The sequence below is a fragment of the Mustela nigripes genome, chromosome 4, assembly GCF_022355385.1.
Source record: "Mustela nigripes isolate SB6536 chromosome 4, MUSNIG.SB6536, whole genome shotgun sequence".
NCBI lineage: Eukaryota > Metazoa > Chordata > Mammalia > Carnivora > Mustelidae > Mustela > Mustela nigripes.
The window spans coordinates 134,661,716-134,679,526 of NC_081560.1; the positions used below are offsets into that span (position 1 = coordinate 134,661,716).

The 17,811-nt window shown below is 34.5% G+C and overlaps 1 protein-coding gene and 1 pseudogene across 4 annotated transcripts in view; both read right to left on the reverse strand.

The window, feature by feature from the left end:
* The window catches only part of HERC4 (HECT and RLD domain containing E3 ubiquitin protein ligase 4), a 122,803-nt gene that overhangs the window by 36,473 nt on the left and 68,519 nt on the right, over positions 1-17,811 (reverse strand). For 3 of the 4 annotated variants that reach the window (XM_059397531.1, XM_059397532.1, XM_059397533.1), the window contains 7 exons: positions 15,207-15,283; positions 14,812-14,936; positions 13,556-13,615; positions 13,310-13,421; positions 12,621-12,810; positions 11,014-11,186; positions 1,801-1,920 (listed from right to left, as the gene is read on the reverse strand). In XM_059397531.1, the coding sequence (XP_059253514.1) occupies positions 1,801-1,920; positions 11,014-11,186; positions 12,621-12,810; positions 13,310-13,421; positions 13,556-13,615; positions 14,812-14,936; positions 15,207-15,283 (857 nt within the window). Of the gene's footprint in view, positions 1-1,800; positions 1,921-10,422; positions 10,512-11,013; positions 11,187-12,620; positions 12,811-13,309; positions 13,422-13,555; positions 13,616-14,811; positions 14,937-15,206; positions 15,284-17,811 lie in introns of those variants that run through there. The other variant, XM_059397534.1, reaches the window with a different exon arrangement.
* Positions 13,861-13,980, reverse strand: LOC132017099 (5S ribosomal RNA; annotated as a pseudogene).

Here is a 17,811-nt window from a genome sequence, read left to right on the forward strand (position 1 = left end):
TTCAGAGTTCTTTTAAAATCTAAGCAGCCAGAGTTTAGTACCAGTACAGTGTTTGTATATATTTAAATAAGAAGATCATAACAATGTAAGTGAATGCTGGACTTCTTAGAAATTGTTTTACTTTAAAAGGGGTCCATATATCACTCCAGTTTCAAAAACACTGCTCAAAGACCTAGGGTCTTTGATCCTACATTGCTTTGTCTGGGCTTATATGCAAAGTCAGGATACTGACACCACACCCCACCCCATGCCATGGCTTACCATAATACTTCAGATAAAATCCAAGTTCTTGATCCTAATTTACTAAACCCTCCATGATTTAGTGCCTGTCCATTTCTCTGATCCTTTCCCAGAACTCTTCCAACTTCCATATTTTAGACATACTGGCCTCTTCTTATCCTTCAAACATGTCAAGCTTGTTCTAAGATCTTTTACTGGATATTCATTTTTTCTTGAAATCCTCTTTGGTTTGATCTTATGTGGTTGCTCTTTGTCACTTAGATTATAGCTCATATTTCATCAGACAGGACTTCATCAGACAGACTGATTACTCAATTGCAAGAAATCAACCACAGTCTTTCTTTAATTCTTTTATTTTAGTTCTCGATAGACTACAAATTATTAGCTAATGTATTTACTTTACTGGACTACTGTCCATCTTTCCCACCAGATTATGAACTACATAAGAACATGGCCCTTATCCGTCTGGTTTCTCATGTATTTCCAATACCTAAATTGATGCCTGTCACTGGAGGTTCTCAATATTCTCAGTATTTGTTGAATGAGCAAATGAGTAGACCTAAATCTATCGAAAGGCTACAAATTTGACCTAAACTCAAAGATTCTTGGGGTGAGGGGGATCCACAAGTCTCTCCTCTAATCAAGATGCATATACCTAGGGAAGCAAAAGATGTTCTAGAAGTGACTTGATTTCTACAGATTAGAGTATTCCAAAATGAGCATGCACTAATCACACTGAGATTCTAAAACTACTATATGTGTTTGGTGCCTACTACACTTATTCCAGATACCATTAGAAGTACTGGTGAGTGAAATCATAGAGTGCCTATCCACAAGGAGCTTGCAGCTGGTGCCCAGCAAGCAATGAAAGGCTACTCAGCCTTCTAAAACTGCTACAGACACATTGCTTAAATTACCTACTTCATGGGGGAAAAAGTTGGCCTCAAGTATACTATAATGGTTAGCATCAAATCTGTTTTAGATCTAACTGCCTACCCATTTCTATATTAAAGATCTGTGTATCTAAATGAAGCTTTATAAGACTGCTATTATTTTAATGGGACATTAAGTATCTAGTTATTAGAGACTTAGCCACATGGGAAGGAGTATGTACACATGGGGATTTGGGTCAAAACTCCAAAAATTAAAAACTTAATGAAAGTGGGGAAACTGGAACCAATGGTCTTACAACTCTCTTCTGATAATTCTGAGGCACTAACTTCACAACAGTAATACATTCCTAGAGTTCCAGTATCAGGGACTCCAATATTCTCAACATGAGAGAATTTAGAGGCAACCTCAAGAAAAATAAGTGGAAGTTAAGAATCAGTGTCACATTTGTGTTTTTCTTCCATTTGGCTGGGCTTTGGTATAAGAGCAGAATGTCTACTTATAAATACTGCAGAGTAAGAAGCTATTCCTTCCCAATGTGTTTTTATTTCAAAAATAAGCTTTGAATAAAAGCTCTGAAAAAACTCTGATGTTTCAAAAACAAGCAATTGTTTCTTTTCTGAGAATGATACATAAAGAGGAAATCACAAGATGCAATAGGAAACATACCATTCCATAGGCCTGCTGTTGGACCCAGTTGATATAATCATTCCTTATGTCTATTAATTCTTGTACTTCATGTATGTAAAATTTATCATACTGTATAATCTGTCCCGATTTCTCATTTACCTACAAAAAAAAGTATAATTAAAATTAAGTTTAACCAGTACCTAATAAAGAGATTAAAGAATGTTTAAACAGAAAAAGTCTTGAGATTTCTTAGCTAATTTTGTCTTTCTATAAAAAATTTTTACTGAGTATCTACTATATGCAAAATGTTAAGTGCTATGTGAAACATAAAGATGTCTAAGATGGAATATATGCATTTAGTACCTCAAAATCTACTAAAAAAAGAAAGATACTTCTGTAACCACCACATGAGATATGTACCATTAAAGTATACATGGTATATAAAAACTAGAATCTCTAAGAACTTCTTCTTGGGGAATAGGAATTAATAATAAGAATAGCTAATGCTTATTAAGTGTTACTCTGTACTGACATCTTAATAAAACTAAGAGGTGATATTTGGGTAGGGTACAAAAAAAATGAAGAGAGGGCAAATTACCACCCTAGAAATTACTAATTACAAAGGGGAAAAAGAAAATCCTTGCAGTGAAGAGCACTATCTTAACCAAGTGATCAAATCAATCACCACTGATACCGAGACAAATATAATGTTCCTGGTGATAATGCAAAATAGAAATACAGGCATCATATATGAAGCAGAAAAACGTTTAACCTGAATCTAATCAAGTCTCAATCTAAATTCCAGTTCATAGGTAATACAAGAGATAGAAGAACAAATTAAACATCACAATAAAGAAATAATAAAATACTCTGATTGTAGGACTTTCATAAGAAGACTGGCCAGGAATCTCCAAACAGTTAAGGGAATGCGATAAAAAAGTGGGGGTTGTTGTAAATTAAGAGACATACAGGGGTTCTGGTGCTGGATACAGCAGAGCTCTTAATGTCAGACTAACCTCCTGACAACAATTATAAACTCTGGATAATATATATAACCCCCAAAATCTGAAAACACTGGAGATCAACCAAAAGTAAGCAGGAACAGGAAAGGACACAATCTTTGAAAGAAGCATGGGTGATATACATTTTGGCCCAAGGGAGTACTTCCAAATCAGAGTAAGGGGTAAGGGGGTAAGACCTCAAGCACAAAGCAGCAGTTTTACCAGACAGAAGAGGCAAATGTCACAAAGTGAGGCAGCCAATGAGGAAGAAGAATCCCAGAAAGGAATCCAGAGGGTGAAGCCATAAAACTAGCATGCAAAGTACCCCTCACATCTTTCGCTTTTTTTTAAAAAATGCATTTTTATTTATTTGAGAGAGAGAGAGACCCAGCAAGTGAGCAAGTAAGTGCCAGCAGGAGGAGGGGTAGAGGGAAAGGGAGCTCAACTCCACTTGGGACTTGATCCCAAGACCCTGAGATCATGACTTCAGCCAAAGGCAGTAGCTTAACTGACTGAGCCACCCAGGCGCTCCACTTTGGCTAACCTCTCAAACTCTGAGGGCACAAGGTTGAGACTTGGTGTGTGTGTGGGGGGGGGGGGGGGGCGGAGAATACAACACTGCAGAAAGCAGCAACTGGGAGGCTACTCTTAAAGCAGACTTCAAGACAAACATTTCTGGAGAAAAAAATGCACATTTGATAGGCATAATGATAAAAGGACTGATTTATCAAGAAGTCATATAACAATTCCAAATTATCAGTGCTTTGAAAATACATGAAGGGAGAACTGACAGAATTTGTTGCTAATTTTAACACCCCTCTCTTGGTAACTGATAGGAAAAAAAAAAAAAGGAAAAAGAAAAAACCACTAAGCACCAAAGATCTGAACAATTTCACCATAATAGAATTTTCCACCCAACAACTGTACATAGAATGTTCACTAAAATAGTAAAATAAGATATCCTGGGCCACAAAACAAGTCTTAATAAATACATTTAAAAGAATCCAAGGTATAACGAAGTATATTCTCTGACCACAATGGAATTAAATGAAAAGTCAGTAACTAAGATATTAATTATAAGCATCGACCTTTGTTTCTCTTGCCATCATTTTTTTGTATTGCTGCTTTTTAAAAAAGAAATTTGACTCAACTCTAGTTTTTTAAAAAGCAGCAATACAAAAAAATTTTTGGCACAACAGAATAAATCTGAATATGCCTGGATAGTCAGGTAGATGATATTATAGAATTACAGTTAATTTCCACAAGAAAAATAATAGTATTGCTGTTATATAGGAAAATGCCCAAGAAGAGGAATGCTGAGGTGGCATCAGATTTACTTTCAAACAACAAGAAAAAAGTATATACATACACATATGGAAAAGCAAATGTGACAGCATGTTAATAATTACTGAATCTAGAATGGAGGGTATGTACCTATTTCATTTGTCTTTCAATGTTTCTTTGTATATAAAGATATTCAAAGATATTCAGGATATTCTTCATTGAAGAATAAAGTGAATGAAAAGGATTTCAAAACAAAGGCTGAGGAAGAAAATTTTAGGCAAAGAAAAGAGCACAAGCTAAAAGGAAAAATTTCATAGGGAAATTAGGTTTTAGAGTCAATAAATGATAGACTCAGAATGGTATTTTATTAAAATTTTCTGTTAATGGTGTGAAATATAGTCACAAGTAAGTACAGAGGCTGGTGGAGGGAAATAAATCAAGATATTAAAAATTCAAGATTTCTAGATAGTAAGAAAGAATGCAGAGGCTGTGGTAGCTAACTGATATCGAAAAGAGTGAAAACCAACTTCAAAATTCAAGCATGAGGAACTGAAAACACAAACTGGCAACACAAACACATATAAGTCAGGAAAAGAAGACAGTTTTGGTAGGAGAGGATAGCTGGGAAGGACAAGAAATTTGGTATTAAGTCATTTTTCATTTTAAAATGATGGCAAGAGAAAAGTTTGCCTAAAACACTTAACTGAGAACATTTTCCTTAAAGGAGACAATACTGTGGCAAGAGATGAGAGAGAGGCATTAAGTAAAACAAAAAGGGCCAAATACAGATGACTAGGAAAGATGGCACATTTAGGAGAAGAAAATAAGACATCAAAAGAAATATGTACATTATCTCATTTAATCTTTTTTTTTTTTTTTTTAAAGATTCTATTTATTTGACAGAGAGAAATCACAAGTAGACGGAGAGGCAGGCAGAGAGAGAGAGGGAAGCAGGCTCCCCGCTGAGCAGAGAGCCCGATGCGGGACTCGATCCCAGGACCCTGAGATCATGACCTGAGCCGAAGGCAGCGGCCCAACCCACTGAGCCACCCAGGTGCCCCATCTCATTTAATCTTTAAAACAACCCTATGACACAGACACTATTATTATCACATAGATGAATATACTAAGGCTTAGAGTTCAAGAATCTTAACCAAGGTCACACAGCTAAGAGCCAGAAATCTAACAAAGACCTCTGTTACACACATGCACTTTTTTTTTTTTTTTAAGATTTTACTTTTTTATTTGTCAGAGAGAGAGAAAGAGAGAGAGTGCATGTGCACAAGCAGGGGAGTAGCAGGCAGTAGGAAAAACAGGCTTCCCACTGAACAAGAAGCCCAATGTGGGACTTGATCCCAGAACCCTGGAATCATGACCTCAGCTAAAGGAATACACTTAACCAACTTCCCTGCACTCTTTATTTTTTTAATACACATGCATTTTGAGGGCACCTAGGTGGCTCAGTCAGTTAAGCACTGACCATTGATTTCAACTCAGGTCATGATCTCAAGGTTGTGAGATGGGAGCCCATGTGATGCTCCATGGTTAGTGGGGAGTCTGCTTCAAATTCTCTTCCTTTGCCCCTCCCTGTGCACACATGCACACTCTCTCTCTTTAATAAAACCTTAAAAACAAACAAACAAAAAAACACCTTCTTAACTCACTATATGACAATTTTATTCCTCAATTTATGTTCATATATATATATGAATACATATGAATATATGACTACTTGCATAGATAAATGTGTGCATCATATATTTAGAATATATACAAAAACATACTTTGTATTAATGTTTCAAATTGTAATCAAGGGGTGCCTGACTGGTTCAGTCAGAAGAGCATATGACTCTTGATCTTGAGGTCATGAGTCTGAGCCCCACATCAGTTGTAGAGATTACTTAAAAATAAATAAATTTCGGGTGCCTGGGTGGCTCAGTGGTTTAAAGCCTCTGCCTTCAGCTCAGGTCATGATCCCAGGGTCCTGGGATCGAGCCCCACATCGGGCTCTCTGCCCCGCTTCCTCCTCTCTCTCTCTCTGCCTGCCTCTCTGCCTACTTGTGATCTCTATCCGTCAAATAAAAAAATAAAATTTTGAAAAATAAATAAATAAACTTTATTTTATTATTTTCTTCTTAAGATTTTATTTATTTATTTGACAAGGGGCAGGGGGGAGAGCACAAGCAGAGACAGTATCAGGCAGAGGGAGAAGCAGGCACCCGCTGAGTAGGAAGCCCAATATGGGGCTCAATCCCAGGACCCTGGGATCATGACCAGACAAAGGCAGCCACTTAACCAACTAAGCCACCCAGGCACCCCAATAAATAAACTAAAAAATTTTTTAAATAAATAAATAGTCACCAAATATAACCAATGCTTGATCCTGTGGCCTCCTCTTAAGGGAACAAATAACCCAGTTTAAGAAGCATATGCTAATAATACTGCATTCACATCTAACTCTTGACTTCAGCTTAGGTCATAATCTTAGGGTCATGGCATCAAGTCCTGCATTGGGCTCCATATTCAGTGGGGAGTCAGCCTGAGATTCTCTTTTTCTTGCTCCCCATGCCCCTGACATGTGCAAGCACGTGCATGTGCACTCTCTCAGATAAATAAACAAATCTTTAAAAGAAAATAATGCTGCTGTCATTTTCAAAGTTGATACTTTTAATCCCTCTATTTGGTGACAAAAGCACTCTGAGTCTTTTTTTCACTGTTTGATTAAATTTATATCTGTGGTTAGGATACACATTTGGGAAAAACTGACCAGAGTAAAACTGCTATTTCTGGCTTTTTCAAACAAAATAAAGATACTTAGTTTATATATGGTGATCAAAACCCTCATCCTAGAGCAGGGGTCAGCAAACTATGTATTGCCTGTGAGCCAAATCCTGCCCTCAGGCTGTTTTTGAAATAAAGTTTTACTGGAAAGGAGCCATGTCCCTCCATTTACATACTATCTGCAGCAGAGTTGAGAACTGGGTTTTTTTTTTTTTTTTTTGAGAGTTGAGTAATTTCAAGAGAAACCATATGGCTTGCAAGGCGTAAAACACTACTATCTCTACAGGTAAAATCTGCAGGCCCTCATCCTAGCATCTTTAGCGAAGCTCTTTCTACTAAAAAATAAAACATACACAATATTTACACAAAAAACTCTGCCTTTTCCCTCTCCAATATTTTTGTTTATAAAAATACACACCAACTTTTAATCACATTGGACCCTAAAATTTAGTGAGTCCTATACAAAATGACTCACATCTCACTGACCAATATATATTTTTATCTTAAATATTTTAGATTTTAAAAGGTAAACTGTAGTTTCCTTCACCAATAGCAACCAATGTTTGCAGTTTGCATATCCTGCAGATAGATGTTTTTGAAAAGAAATGCTATGATAGAATAAAAAACAATTCAGAAACCAGTTTTGGCTCAAAACAGACAAATATCAAATTTACACTGGGGGAAATTATGGCTGGTACTTAATTCAGTCACAATGATTTAACTAAAGAGAAAATCAGTTAATATTGCTCTTAAAAAAAACAGGGAAGTTAAACAAGAAGACTTATCTAAAAGACCTGCATATATTTACGTATAAAATCAACAGTATAAATTTAAAAAAATATATACACACACATACATACATACATACACATACACACACACATTTGTATGGCAGATAACATTGACATTATTTTCTCCAGGAAGCCTTCCTTTTTTCTTCAGAATTAGGAGCCCTCTTATGTGTTTTCATAGCACCCTTTATATTCCTCAATCTAGCACTTACCATGCTTTATAACAAATGTTTATTTATTTGTATGTCTATACTGTTCTATATTTATAATCTCAACAAGGGCAGAAATCACATCTTTTCTTTATAACTGCATTCCTAATGTCTAATACAATGATAACATAGTAGGTTCTCGATAAACATTTTTGAAATGAATAAAAAAGAAGAAATCCCAAGTTTAAAACAACCTATATAGTAGTATTATGGCCTAAAATATACCAAATAAAATCTATGTATGTTTCATAATAACACTTCTATTTCACTTTTCATTACTGTTTAGTATTCTGGTTCATTAACCTCAGTTCAGAGGTGGTATATGTTAAGTATATATGTGTGCCTTATCTGTTCGGTTTATTTAAGTGTTCCTTAACAAAAAAATAAAAATTTGAAAATCACTGATTTAGAAGATTACCATGATATGTAGCAATTAGGCTAGAAATGCCAAGTCAGTCTTCTCTTTAGGTATATCAGTATCTCTACAATGTACTGTGTCAAAACTCAAAAACCACTAAATAATGGAATGACTTGCCAATAAACTCATTTATCCGGTAATTATATCCATTCCTGACAGCAAGTACCAGAGCTATCTTTCTTATAATACCATTTGGAACACTGGGAATGATTTTTAACTTAAAAGCTTTTGAAAGGACATGACATAAGGGAGGAACCAGTCATCCACATATCCTGAAATGATTAGTAAACACAGTCCAATTCTCTAGTTCCCGATCTAATTCGTAATCCTTGACCAGTAGGTCAAGAAGGCAACTATTTGAGGAAACTTCTAATTTTCAACCATGGAGCAAAGAGAAGGAATATAAACACAGTTGTCAGACAGAAGGTGTTTTTGAAAATACAAGTTTCTGATAAGCAACTTGGGTTTCACCAAAAATGAAAATGAATCATCCTTGATGATAATATCCACAACTATGTATTTGTGGCAAATTAGGACCAAGGAAAGTTTTCTTCAAAGTGAGGAGGAGGAGAAAGATAAGTGATTGCCCTAAGGACTCCCAGTAAGAGCTGCTTCAAACATTAATGCTTCAGACATGATGTTTTAGACATTAATACCATTATCATTCTGCTTTTGAGTGTAACAACTTAACAACCACCCAGTTTCCTCATAACCCAATAAATCAAACTGAAAGTAGCTGTTTCCTAAATGGTGGTGGTGGTGGTGGTAGTAACAAAATCAGTGCCTTATGAAAGTAGAATAATTACATATATTATATAATTTGAATAATACATTAATCATGGGAAGCTTTCAAGGCTAGTATTTTAATCCTTATTTTATAGATAATTCTCCATTTACATATATGATAAAGGAAAAGGCTTGTTCAAAACCACACCAAAAGGAAGCAGCAAAAACAGTCTTTTAACAATAAAATGCTAACTGCGATTATGTAAGTATGAACCTCTAAATGTAGGGGCATAAAAATAAAAGCAAATCCCTTTCTAAACATGTTCTATTACCATACCTGCTAATAGAGAAGTATAGAAACAGCAGGGACTTTGGAAGCAGATTTGCATTTGTATTTCGACTCTCTTATTTATTGGTTTATGACCTTTGACATTTAGATTAAGGGGTTTTATAAACTACAGAGTTTAAAAAGTTAAATGAAGAATATATGTAAAGTGCTCACATGAATTAATGTAGAAGGGAGGTTCTAATCTTGGCCAGTGTTAAAATTATTTCCTCTTCCCTTTTAGCCAGCAAGAACATAGGATCCTAGTTTCTAGCATGGCTCCATCAAAAAAGTCTCTGGAGATGGAGTCCCATAGGGTTCTACCTCAGTACAAGCTGAGGCTTCTAAACTAGGCAAAGAACTTAAGTTACTTGCTCAAGTTAAGTCCTCAATTATTAAAAAAAAAGTTCAAGCTCTTCTCCTTCTCCCACCTTCCCTTTAACTTGTGGTAAGGAAACAGCTAAGGAAGCCATTTTTTTTTTAAAGGAGTAATTAATAAACAGATAAAGAAGAGAGTGAATAATTATTTGGCAATAGGGTCCAGCTGACAAAGGATGATTCACTGAAGTTAACAGTAAAACAGAGTCCAGAGGAAAGGAAAAAAAAAATCTAATTAATCTCTTGAATCCTAGACAAAAGGCACACAGTAAAGTAGAAACTCATTCAATGAAGACAGAATTCAATTAACCCTAAATTGCTGCAAGAAAGCCTTATTCTGGGAAACGCAAAAGAAAGAATGACTTGTTTTCCCATGGAAAGAAGTGGCAATCATCTCTTCAGTTATAGTAAGAGAATTACTAGGAATCCTGAACATATTCAATACCAAAGAAAAAAGTGAATTCAAGAAGTTTAACTGAGGAAATACCCAGGAACTTCACTAAAAGAGTAAGAAGGACTATCTCTTTTATCCCTTAATATTTACCTTCACACTAGGCAAGAAGGGTTTGAAAATGCTAAAGAAGCTATTAAGGAGAGGGAACTAAAGATTAAAGGTTCCAGTGGGTTTTTTAGTCATTCTAGAGGTAAGAAACATATGCTTCTCTCCCTTAGGTCATGTCTCCCAAAACAGCTTCTCAAGAATACCAAATGGCATAACAGAGATATACCTACCAGCTGTCAGGGATGTCTCAAATCCATCTTTAATCAAACAGCTGAGACTCTACTTCTTCATGTAACTTTGAACTGCTACAAGTGTAAAGAGTACTATTTCTTACACTGGGAAGAAGGGCAGGAAAGAACAATAGGCAAATTAATGAATTATATATGGTTCCAATTTCAAGTTAGTCATTTGTTTCAAATGGAATATTCTACTTTGATTGAAACCATTAGTACCCAATAACAAAAGAACTTGAGTTTAAATATTCATAATCACAACCAGGATGCGATCTCTCATATAATAACCACTTATAAATGACAAAAATCATATTTAAACTAATTATGTTCTTCACAAAGAAGTGTAAGGAGATTTCTAATTCATTAGTATGCTATTGTTCTGCCCAACTACAGAGAAGTTATCTACAAATGCCTAACAAAGTAAGACCAAAGCTCCAAAGTATGTATTATTTTTTTAAAGAAAAACTTAGTTAACTTTTCTAAATATCTGTAATCTATATCTCTTAAGCTAACCTAAATCTATAATATTAATGTTAAAATAAACATCATCAATCTATTAGGCAGCAGTGAGGAAAGAGGAAAATAAAAGAACTACTGGACATACCCTATGCAGTATTTCTAAAACCTTTAATGCAGTATGAAGAAAATTGTTGAAAATTCTTCTTTCAGAAGGGGGGATGCCGATCTTGTAGAGTTTCAAAAGATGTACCACGACTTCCTTAAAAAGTTCTACAATCTTGAGGAATAGCGGAGGTTCAAGTACTGACCACCAGTTTTCTGTTATTAAAGGATGAACATACAAAGAAAATGAATTTTTTAAAAAAGAATCACAATTTTCAAAATCATACAAGACTTTTCTTCTAAAAGCAGTACTCTTAACCCTCTCAAAATCCCAGAAAGACCCATATAATACAGTATTTTATGTAACATTTCTAGAGTTTACAGACATCATCCTACTCTCAAAGAATACTGTTCTGAAAGCTCTCAGAAGCAAAAAAAAGTATGAAATGTCTTCTGAATTCATTTCGTGGCTTCCTAAATTATATTAAAAACTCAATACTATACCTAATATTAAAATCAGTTATTAAAAAGTGCTTTCAGGGTGGGTACCTGGCTAGCTCAACAGGAGGAGCACGGGACTCTTGATCTCAGGGTCAGGAGTTTGAGACCCATTTTGGATGTACAGATCACTAAAAATAATAAACTTAAAAAAAAAACCCACACCACACCTTTAAAAAAAAGTGCTTTGAAAATCAGATGCTAAAGACCCAATATTTAGGGATCTTTTCAAGTTTTATCTTTCAACCTAACATAAAGTTGAAATATTGTGAAGCACCACACCTTTAAAATGCAAGGTAATCCTGAAAATTGGATACTGAGAACTATGTAAAGTATTAACATGTTTGTTCTTCCCCACATACTTGTTTATAGTTGTTAATTACAAACATCATAATCTTATGAGGCAGACAGAAATACAAAAACTTTTGACAACATGGAAGGAAATACTCTTGTGAGTCCTTGCTTCACTGAGGATTCTACACTTTGCTTAACTACTTCCTCTGCTCACTCTCAGCCTAAAACTTTCTGTACTGATTTTATGACTTCTATATATCTTAGCTTCATAAATCAATAAATTTTATCAGCAAAGGAAGTACTAGGTTAAATGTAGCAAGCAAACTATAATGGCTAGGAGACAGATGGAAATCTACACAAATTGAGAAATTAAGTTGAGAAAAGTTTAGGCCAAAACTTACAGTAGATAGAGACAGAACAACAAGATCAGATTAGTAGTAGACAGAGAAATAAAATCAACTATGGGGAAATTAGCAGGTAAGAGATATACAAGGCAAAGAGTTTGTAACAGAGTTCAAGAAGGATTTAATACCCATCTTTGTTCAGTTTTAATTGTTCCTCCACTTTTACTTCTTTAATAGCAAGACCAAGAGGGACAAGGGAGAGGAAATACAGAAAATAGTTGGTTCTCTTCCCTGATACTGTCTCTGCTGTTGTTTGATTAAAATTTTAATATTTAACACACTTTGCCTCTAATAACCAGCATGACTAGAAAAAAGCAATGAAAGGAAAAACAGGTTTATTTTTATGTAAGACAGTGTCAAATAAGCAGGGTAGCAAAATTTCAGACAGCAAAAAAAATTAAAAACTTATTAGCACCTTTAAAGAGAAAAAATTACAAAAGAAAAAAATTCTTACCAAGTACTTTCAGTGGTGCCTTTTCTAGGTTCACAAGAGCTGTACCAAAGGGAATTGCTATTGTTGTAAAATTGTTGGAATCACTCATCAGGGGGCATTCTGGTAGTGTAAGATAAAACCTCAATGCTTCAACATCAGGTAAGGAGCTAGTCAGTTTAGGAATAAGATTCTTTTCCAAACTAGCTGCCACCTGTATTTTGACAAAAAGTAAAACCTACTTTATTTAAAATGAATGTACTTTCCAAAAAGAAGGAGAAAAATCATAAACACAGCAAACATAAAATGGTAAAAAAAAAAAAAAAATGTATCTTACAATGAATCACTGAATGTACTTTGAAACACAGGGAAAATTAATGCCTAAGCATTACTAAGAGCATTTTAAAACTCTGGTGTGTAAATTTCAATTTAAACTCTCTATAGCTATAACTATATAGAAACTTAACATGGTAATGTTAAGTATTAAAGGTCTACTTAAACATCTGGAGAGATTTACAGATATTTGATAGCTAAGCTGTAAATGCTTTAAAATAAAACCTTATTTCTTATATTGGCTTATATAATACAATCATAAACAGCACATCACAATGAAGTCTCTAAAACTACAATGTTGGTTAGGCTATAAATTTACAAAATAATAAAAAAAGTTCAACAGGCTACATCACAAAATGTAAAATACTTCAAGAACAAACCTGCTGAGATATCTGAGGATGATCAGGTTGTATAAGTTTGTGGAATAAAAGCCTAGCAGCATTCATATCAACCCCTGAAAATTTGGTGCCTGTTCTATAGTGATCATCATTGCTACAAAAGAGAAACAAAAAAAAAAGAGAGGGAGAGAAAAAAATAATACACCCTTAAAGTTATTTCGTTTATTTAATATATTACTTAATACAATAAATTTTAAAAATTGTGCATACCAAAGAATTACCACTTACCTAACAGCTAGAAAACTTCCATTTAGACAACCAGAGGAAGAAAATGTTCCATCTATTTCACTAAAAGAAAGTTTAAAAATCCCCAAATCACAAAATGAGAAATCCAGTGTCCACATTTTTTAATCAAAATATTTAATATAATGTTTAATGCCACAGAGCACTCCTCTAACCAATATTCAAGTAGTATAAATCAGAATTTTACAAACTGCTAAATTACTAAAGGTTAACGTAATACCGCTTATCCTAGACTTTCTAAAATGCATCAAACTGATCTGATATTTCTTTCTTTCTTTCTTTCTTTTTAAAGCCTACAGCACCCACTACTCCCAAGGCAGTCTCCCATCCAAGTACTAACCAGGCCCAATCCTGCTTAGCTTCCAAAATCAAATGAGATTAGGTGCATTCAGGGTGGTATGATCACAGACACAATCGATGTTGTGAAGAAAAATATTTTTTTTACATAAACATATACATTTAATTTTCTTAATTATACTGGATGGTAACTCTAATATCCGATGTTACTATTTTTTCTGAAATCCACTTTTTGGGGCTTTTAAGAAAAATTTTAATTTAGGAAAACAATCTATAATTTAAAACAGCTTATCGGGGCTCCTGGGTGGCTCAGATGGTTAAGCATCTGCCTTCGGCTCAGGTCATGATCCTGGGGTCCTGGGAATGAGTCCCCCATCAGGCTCCCTGCTCACTGGGGAGCCTGCTTCTTCCTCTGCCCCTCTCTCTTTCCCTCTCTTATGAATAAATAAAATCTTTAAATAATAAATAAATAAATAAATAAAAACAGCTTATCAGATATAGTCTCTCATCCCCAAAACCAACACCACCGGCAACAACAGAAAACTCTAAACAAGTTCATCTATAAGAAGACTATTCAAGAAAGATTTAATACTTAAATCTTTTAAGAAGCATAAAAGTTAAGACAGTGAACAATAAGAAGCTAGAAGTAACATTATTTCAAATCCAATCGTAGTGGTTGTGTTTAATATTTCAAGTTATCATTTAATATTATATATATGAAAGAATTAAAACATATAAATATATTCAAATGAGAGCTCTTAAAATATATTATAGAAATTCCAGACATTTAAACTTATGTGAACTATTTGGTGAACGATTTTTTTTAGGGAGTGATATTAATAAAATACTTATCTAAACAAAAACTTCTAAGTACAAAACTTCTAACTTCTTCTACCATGGAGGTAAGAGGTGTTTGTGTTAGGTGGGCAAAATGTTTTTCTTACTTGGCTATCTCCACAGGCAACCTTCCAGAGGGGTAGCTCAGCCATTTTTGAATAAGAGCTTCATTCACAGTCCAGATTTGTTTTGAAGGATCAGGACATCTAAAGTCATCTGGTGGCCCACAGTTCTAAATTTAAAGTAAGTAGATTAGCCAGAGAGCAGATATATATATAACTTAAACCAAGACTAGTTTCCACTATGTATTTCATTTTTTTTAACCGAGTATATCTCTACTAAATACCAGAAACAGTACTTATCAACTGGATCAGAAAAATTCTACAGACTTGGGGGCAAAAAAGTTTAAGGCAACTACTTTGTAACATACAAAGAACATTAATATGGGCTTTAAAAATTATTCAAAATTATCTGAGTTCAATAATTGTATGACTACTATTACCTGGCGGTTAGAGTAATGTGAAAAGCTTTGATCGCCCCCTGAGAAAATTCTTTTTACACAGAAATACTCTTCAGAATCTGTAATAAAAATAAGATGTAAAGAAATTCAAGATTTATATGACATTTTCAGGCTATCAAATATGCTATCGGATTCTTCCCTTAATAATCTAACTCATTTAGACATCCTATTCAGCATTCAACAGTATAAAATGACTTGAAATATTTTTATTATTGTAGAAAAGCGACTGACCGAGTGACACACACTGAATGATTCTACAAGTATAACGAGCACTTGGTAAGTCTGCAAGTCTTTCTTCCAGCTTGTACAATAAAGCAGTGTTTCTAGTCAATGCCTTTTTTATCTCAATATATTTTAGTTTAAACTGAAGATGATGTAAAAATTGAACGAAGGGTGTAAAAGCTCAGAAGAAAATAAAAATATTAATTTTTAAAAAAGAATGACAACAAACAAGTAAATGTTAAAACTTCTTGAGTAAAATACTTGATAATGCAAAATTTTCTTTTACTATAGCTGTATAAAAGTAAGATGACACACACAGCTCTTCATTGGCAACCTTTTATCAATAAAACCCAATCAACCACCTGGGTGGCAGTCGATTAAGCTCTCTTTGTTTCCATTCAGGTTGAGATCTCAGGGCTTTGAGATCCAGCCCTACCAGGCTGCCGTGCTGCTCTCAGTGGGAGTCTCCTTAAGACTCCCCCTTCTGCACCTCCCTCACCTGCAGTGTCTCTCTCTCTCAAAAAAAAAAAAAAAAAAAAATATATATATATATATATATAAATCTTAAAACAAAAAACCCAACAAACCAAATCTAGTCCAAAATAATTAATAAGCAAATTTAGTAGCAGTAAAATTAAGACAATAAAGTTCTTTTTCAAAAAGATATTTAATGCCTCATCCTTTCTTCTCTTTTGCTTCTCAAAATGGAAAGAGCATCTATTATCAAAAGTACTGTGGGGGAAGAAAAAAAAAAGGACTGCTGGGCTAGCACTTAGCGGTATCACATACCAAAACATCAAGCCCGATACTAGGCTAATTAAGTCTCATTATTTCCAAATATAATACATTTCTGTCATCCTACTCCTGACCCCCACTAACCCTTTAGTTTGCTAGTTCTTTACCTTGTATTATTTGTAACCATGGCTGCTACAGAATTATAAATTCTTAAGGACCACATCTTAATTTCCTTGATTATTCCCTACTATCAAGCACAATGTTTGATTTGCAAAAGAACTCACTAAATATTTGTTAACATTAATATATAATACAAAGAAATATTTACCTAGCTCAGAACATACTGAGAACTTGAGTTCAAAACATCAACATGACTAAATTTTCCACAAGTACCAAGAATGCTCTATGGCAAAAATAACTTCTAAGAACAGATTAAAAGGGTAAATCTAAAATATTAAATAAACCAATGATTCAACTTAAAATCTTTTCTCTACATAATTTTCACAAATCTACTTGGAACTGTTAGCTTCCTTAAAATATTTAGCAGGATGTTATTCATTTATCCCTAAAATGTGATTCTGCTCTCTATAATCAAGTAGAAAGATGAGTACAGTACATGAATAAGTTTCTTGGGGATATGAGGGAGGTACCAAAAATTATTTTTCTTAATTTCCTTGTAATCACTCCTTCAAAAAGTTTATAAAATCTAGTCATCTGTCTTATACAGCTTCTTACAGACTGAATTTTGCTAACTGTATCCTCAAGGTTTCCCCTCACATTTCTCTTGGTCTTCTGTACCTCCTGTAAATTGGTGGTTGGATCTAAAAAGGCTTTAATTAAAGTCTGAATGTTTCAACAAAACTACTGTAAGGTGGTAGCAGGAGCTGTTCTTCCATCAGGAAGCACACGTGGCTGGGTTCCTTTCTGCAATGTTAGGAGCCAATGATGCTCCATGCTTAGACCATTAATTCACTGTGTTTTGAAAAATGATGGTATGCTAACATTACTTCCTCCTCTTGTAGCTGGCCCATTAGCTTCCTTACCTACATAGTTTGTTACCCTGTAATAGAAAAAAGTTAACTTGATCTTTTCCATTTATTTTTTCATCTCTTGCTTTTTAAACTTGTATTTCTTTACTAATAAGGAGGGTAACTTTTTTTTTTTTAAGGATTTTATTTATTTATTTGACAGAGAGAGCACAAGTAGGCAAAGTGGGAGGCAGAGGGAGAGGGAAAAGCAGGCTCTCCGCTGAGCAGGGAGCCCCATGCAGAGCTCAATCCCAGGACCCTGGATCGTAACCTGAGCCAAAGGCAGACACTTAACCCACTGAGCCACCCAGGCACCCTGATAATAATTTTTCTTGAAGATTTCTCTATTTTAGAGAAGAGTACATGAGCAGGGGGAGGGGGAGGGAATCTCAAGCAGACTGCCTGCTGAGCGTGGAGGGATCTCACAACCCTGAGACCATGACCTGAGCCAAAATCAAGACTAAACTGACTGAGCCACCCAGGCACTCCAAGAGGGTAATAATTTTTGCATGGGTTTTAGTAACAAGAATTTCCTCTTTGGGCATTTCCATTAATTTCCTTTATCTATTGAGTGTTAATGTTTGTCTTATTTATTTACTTAT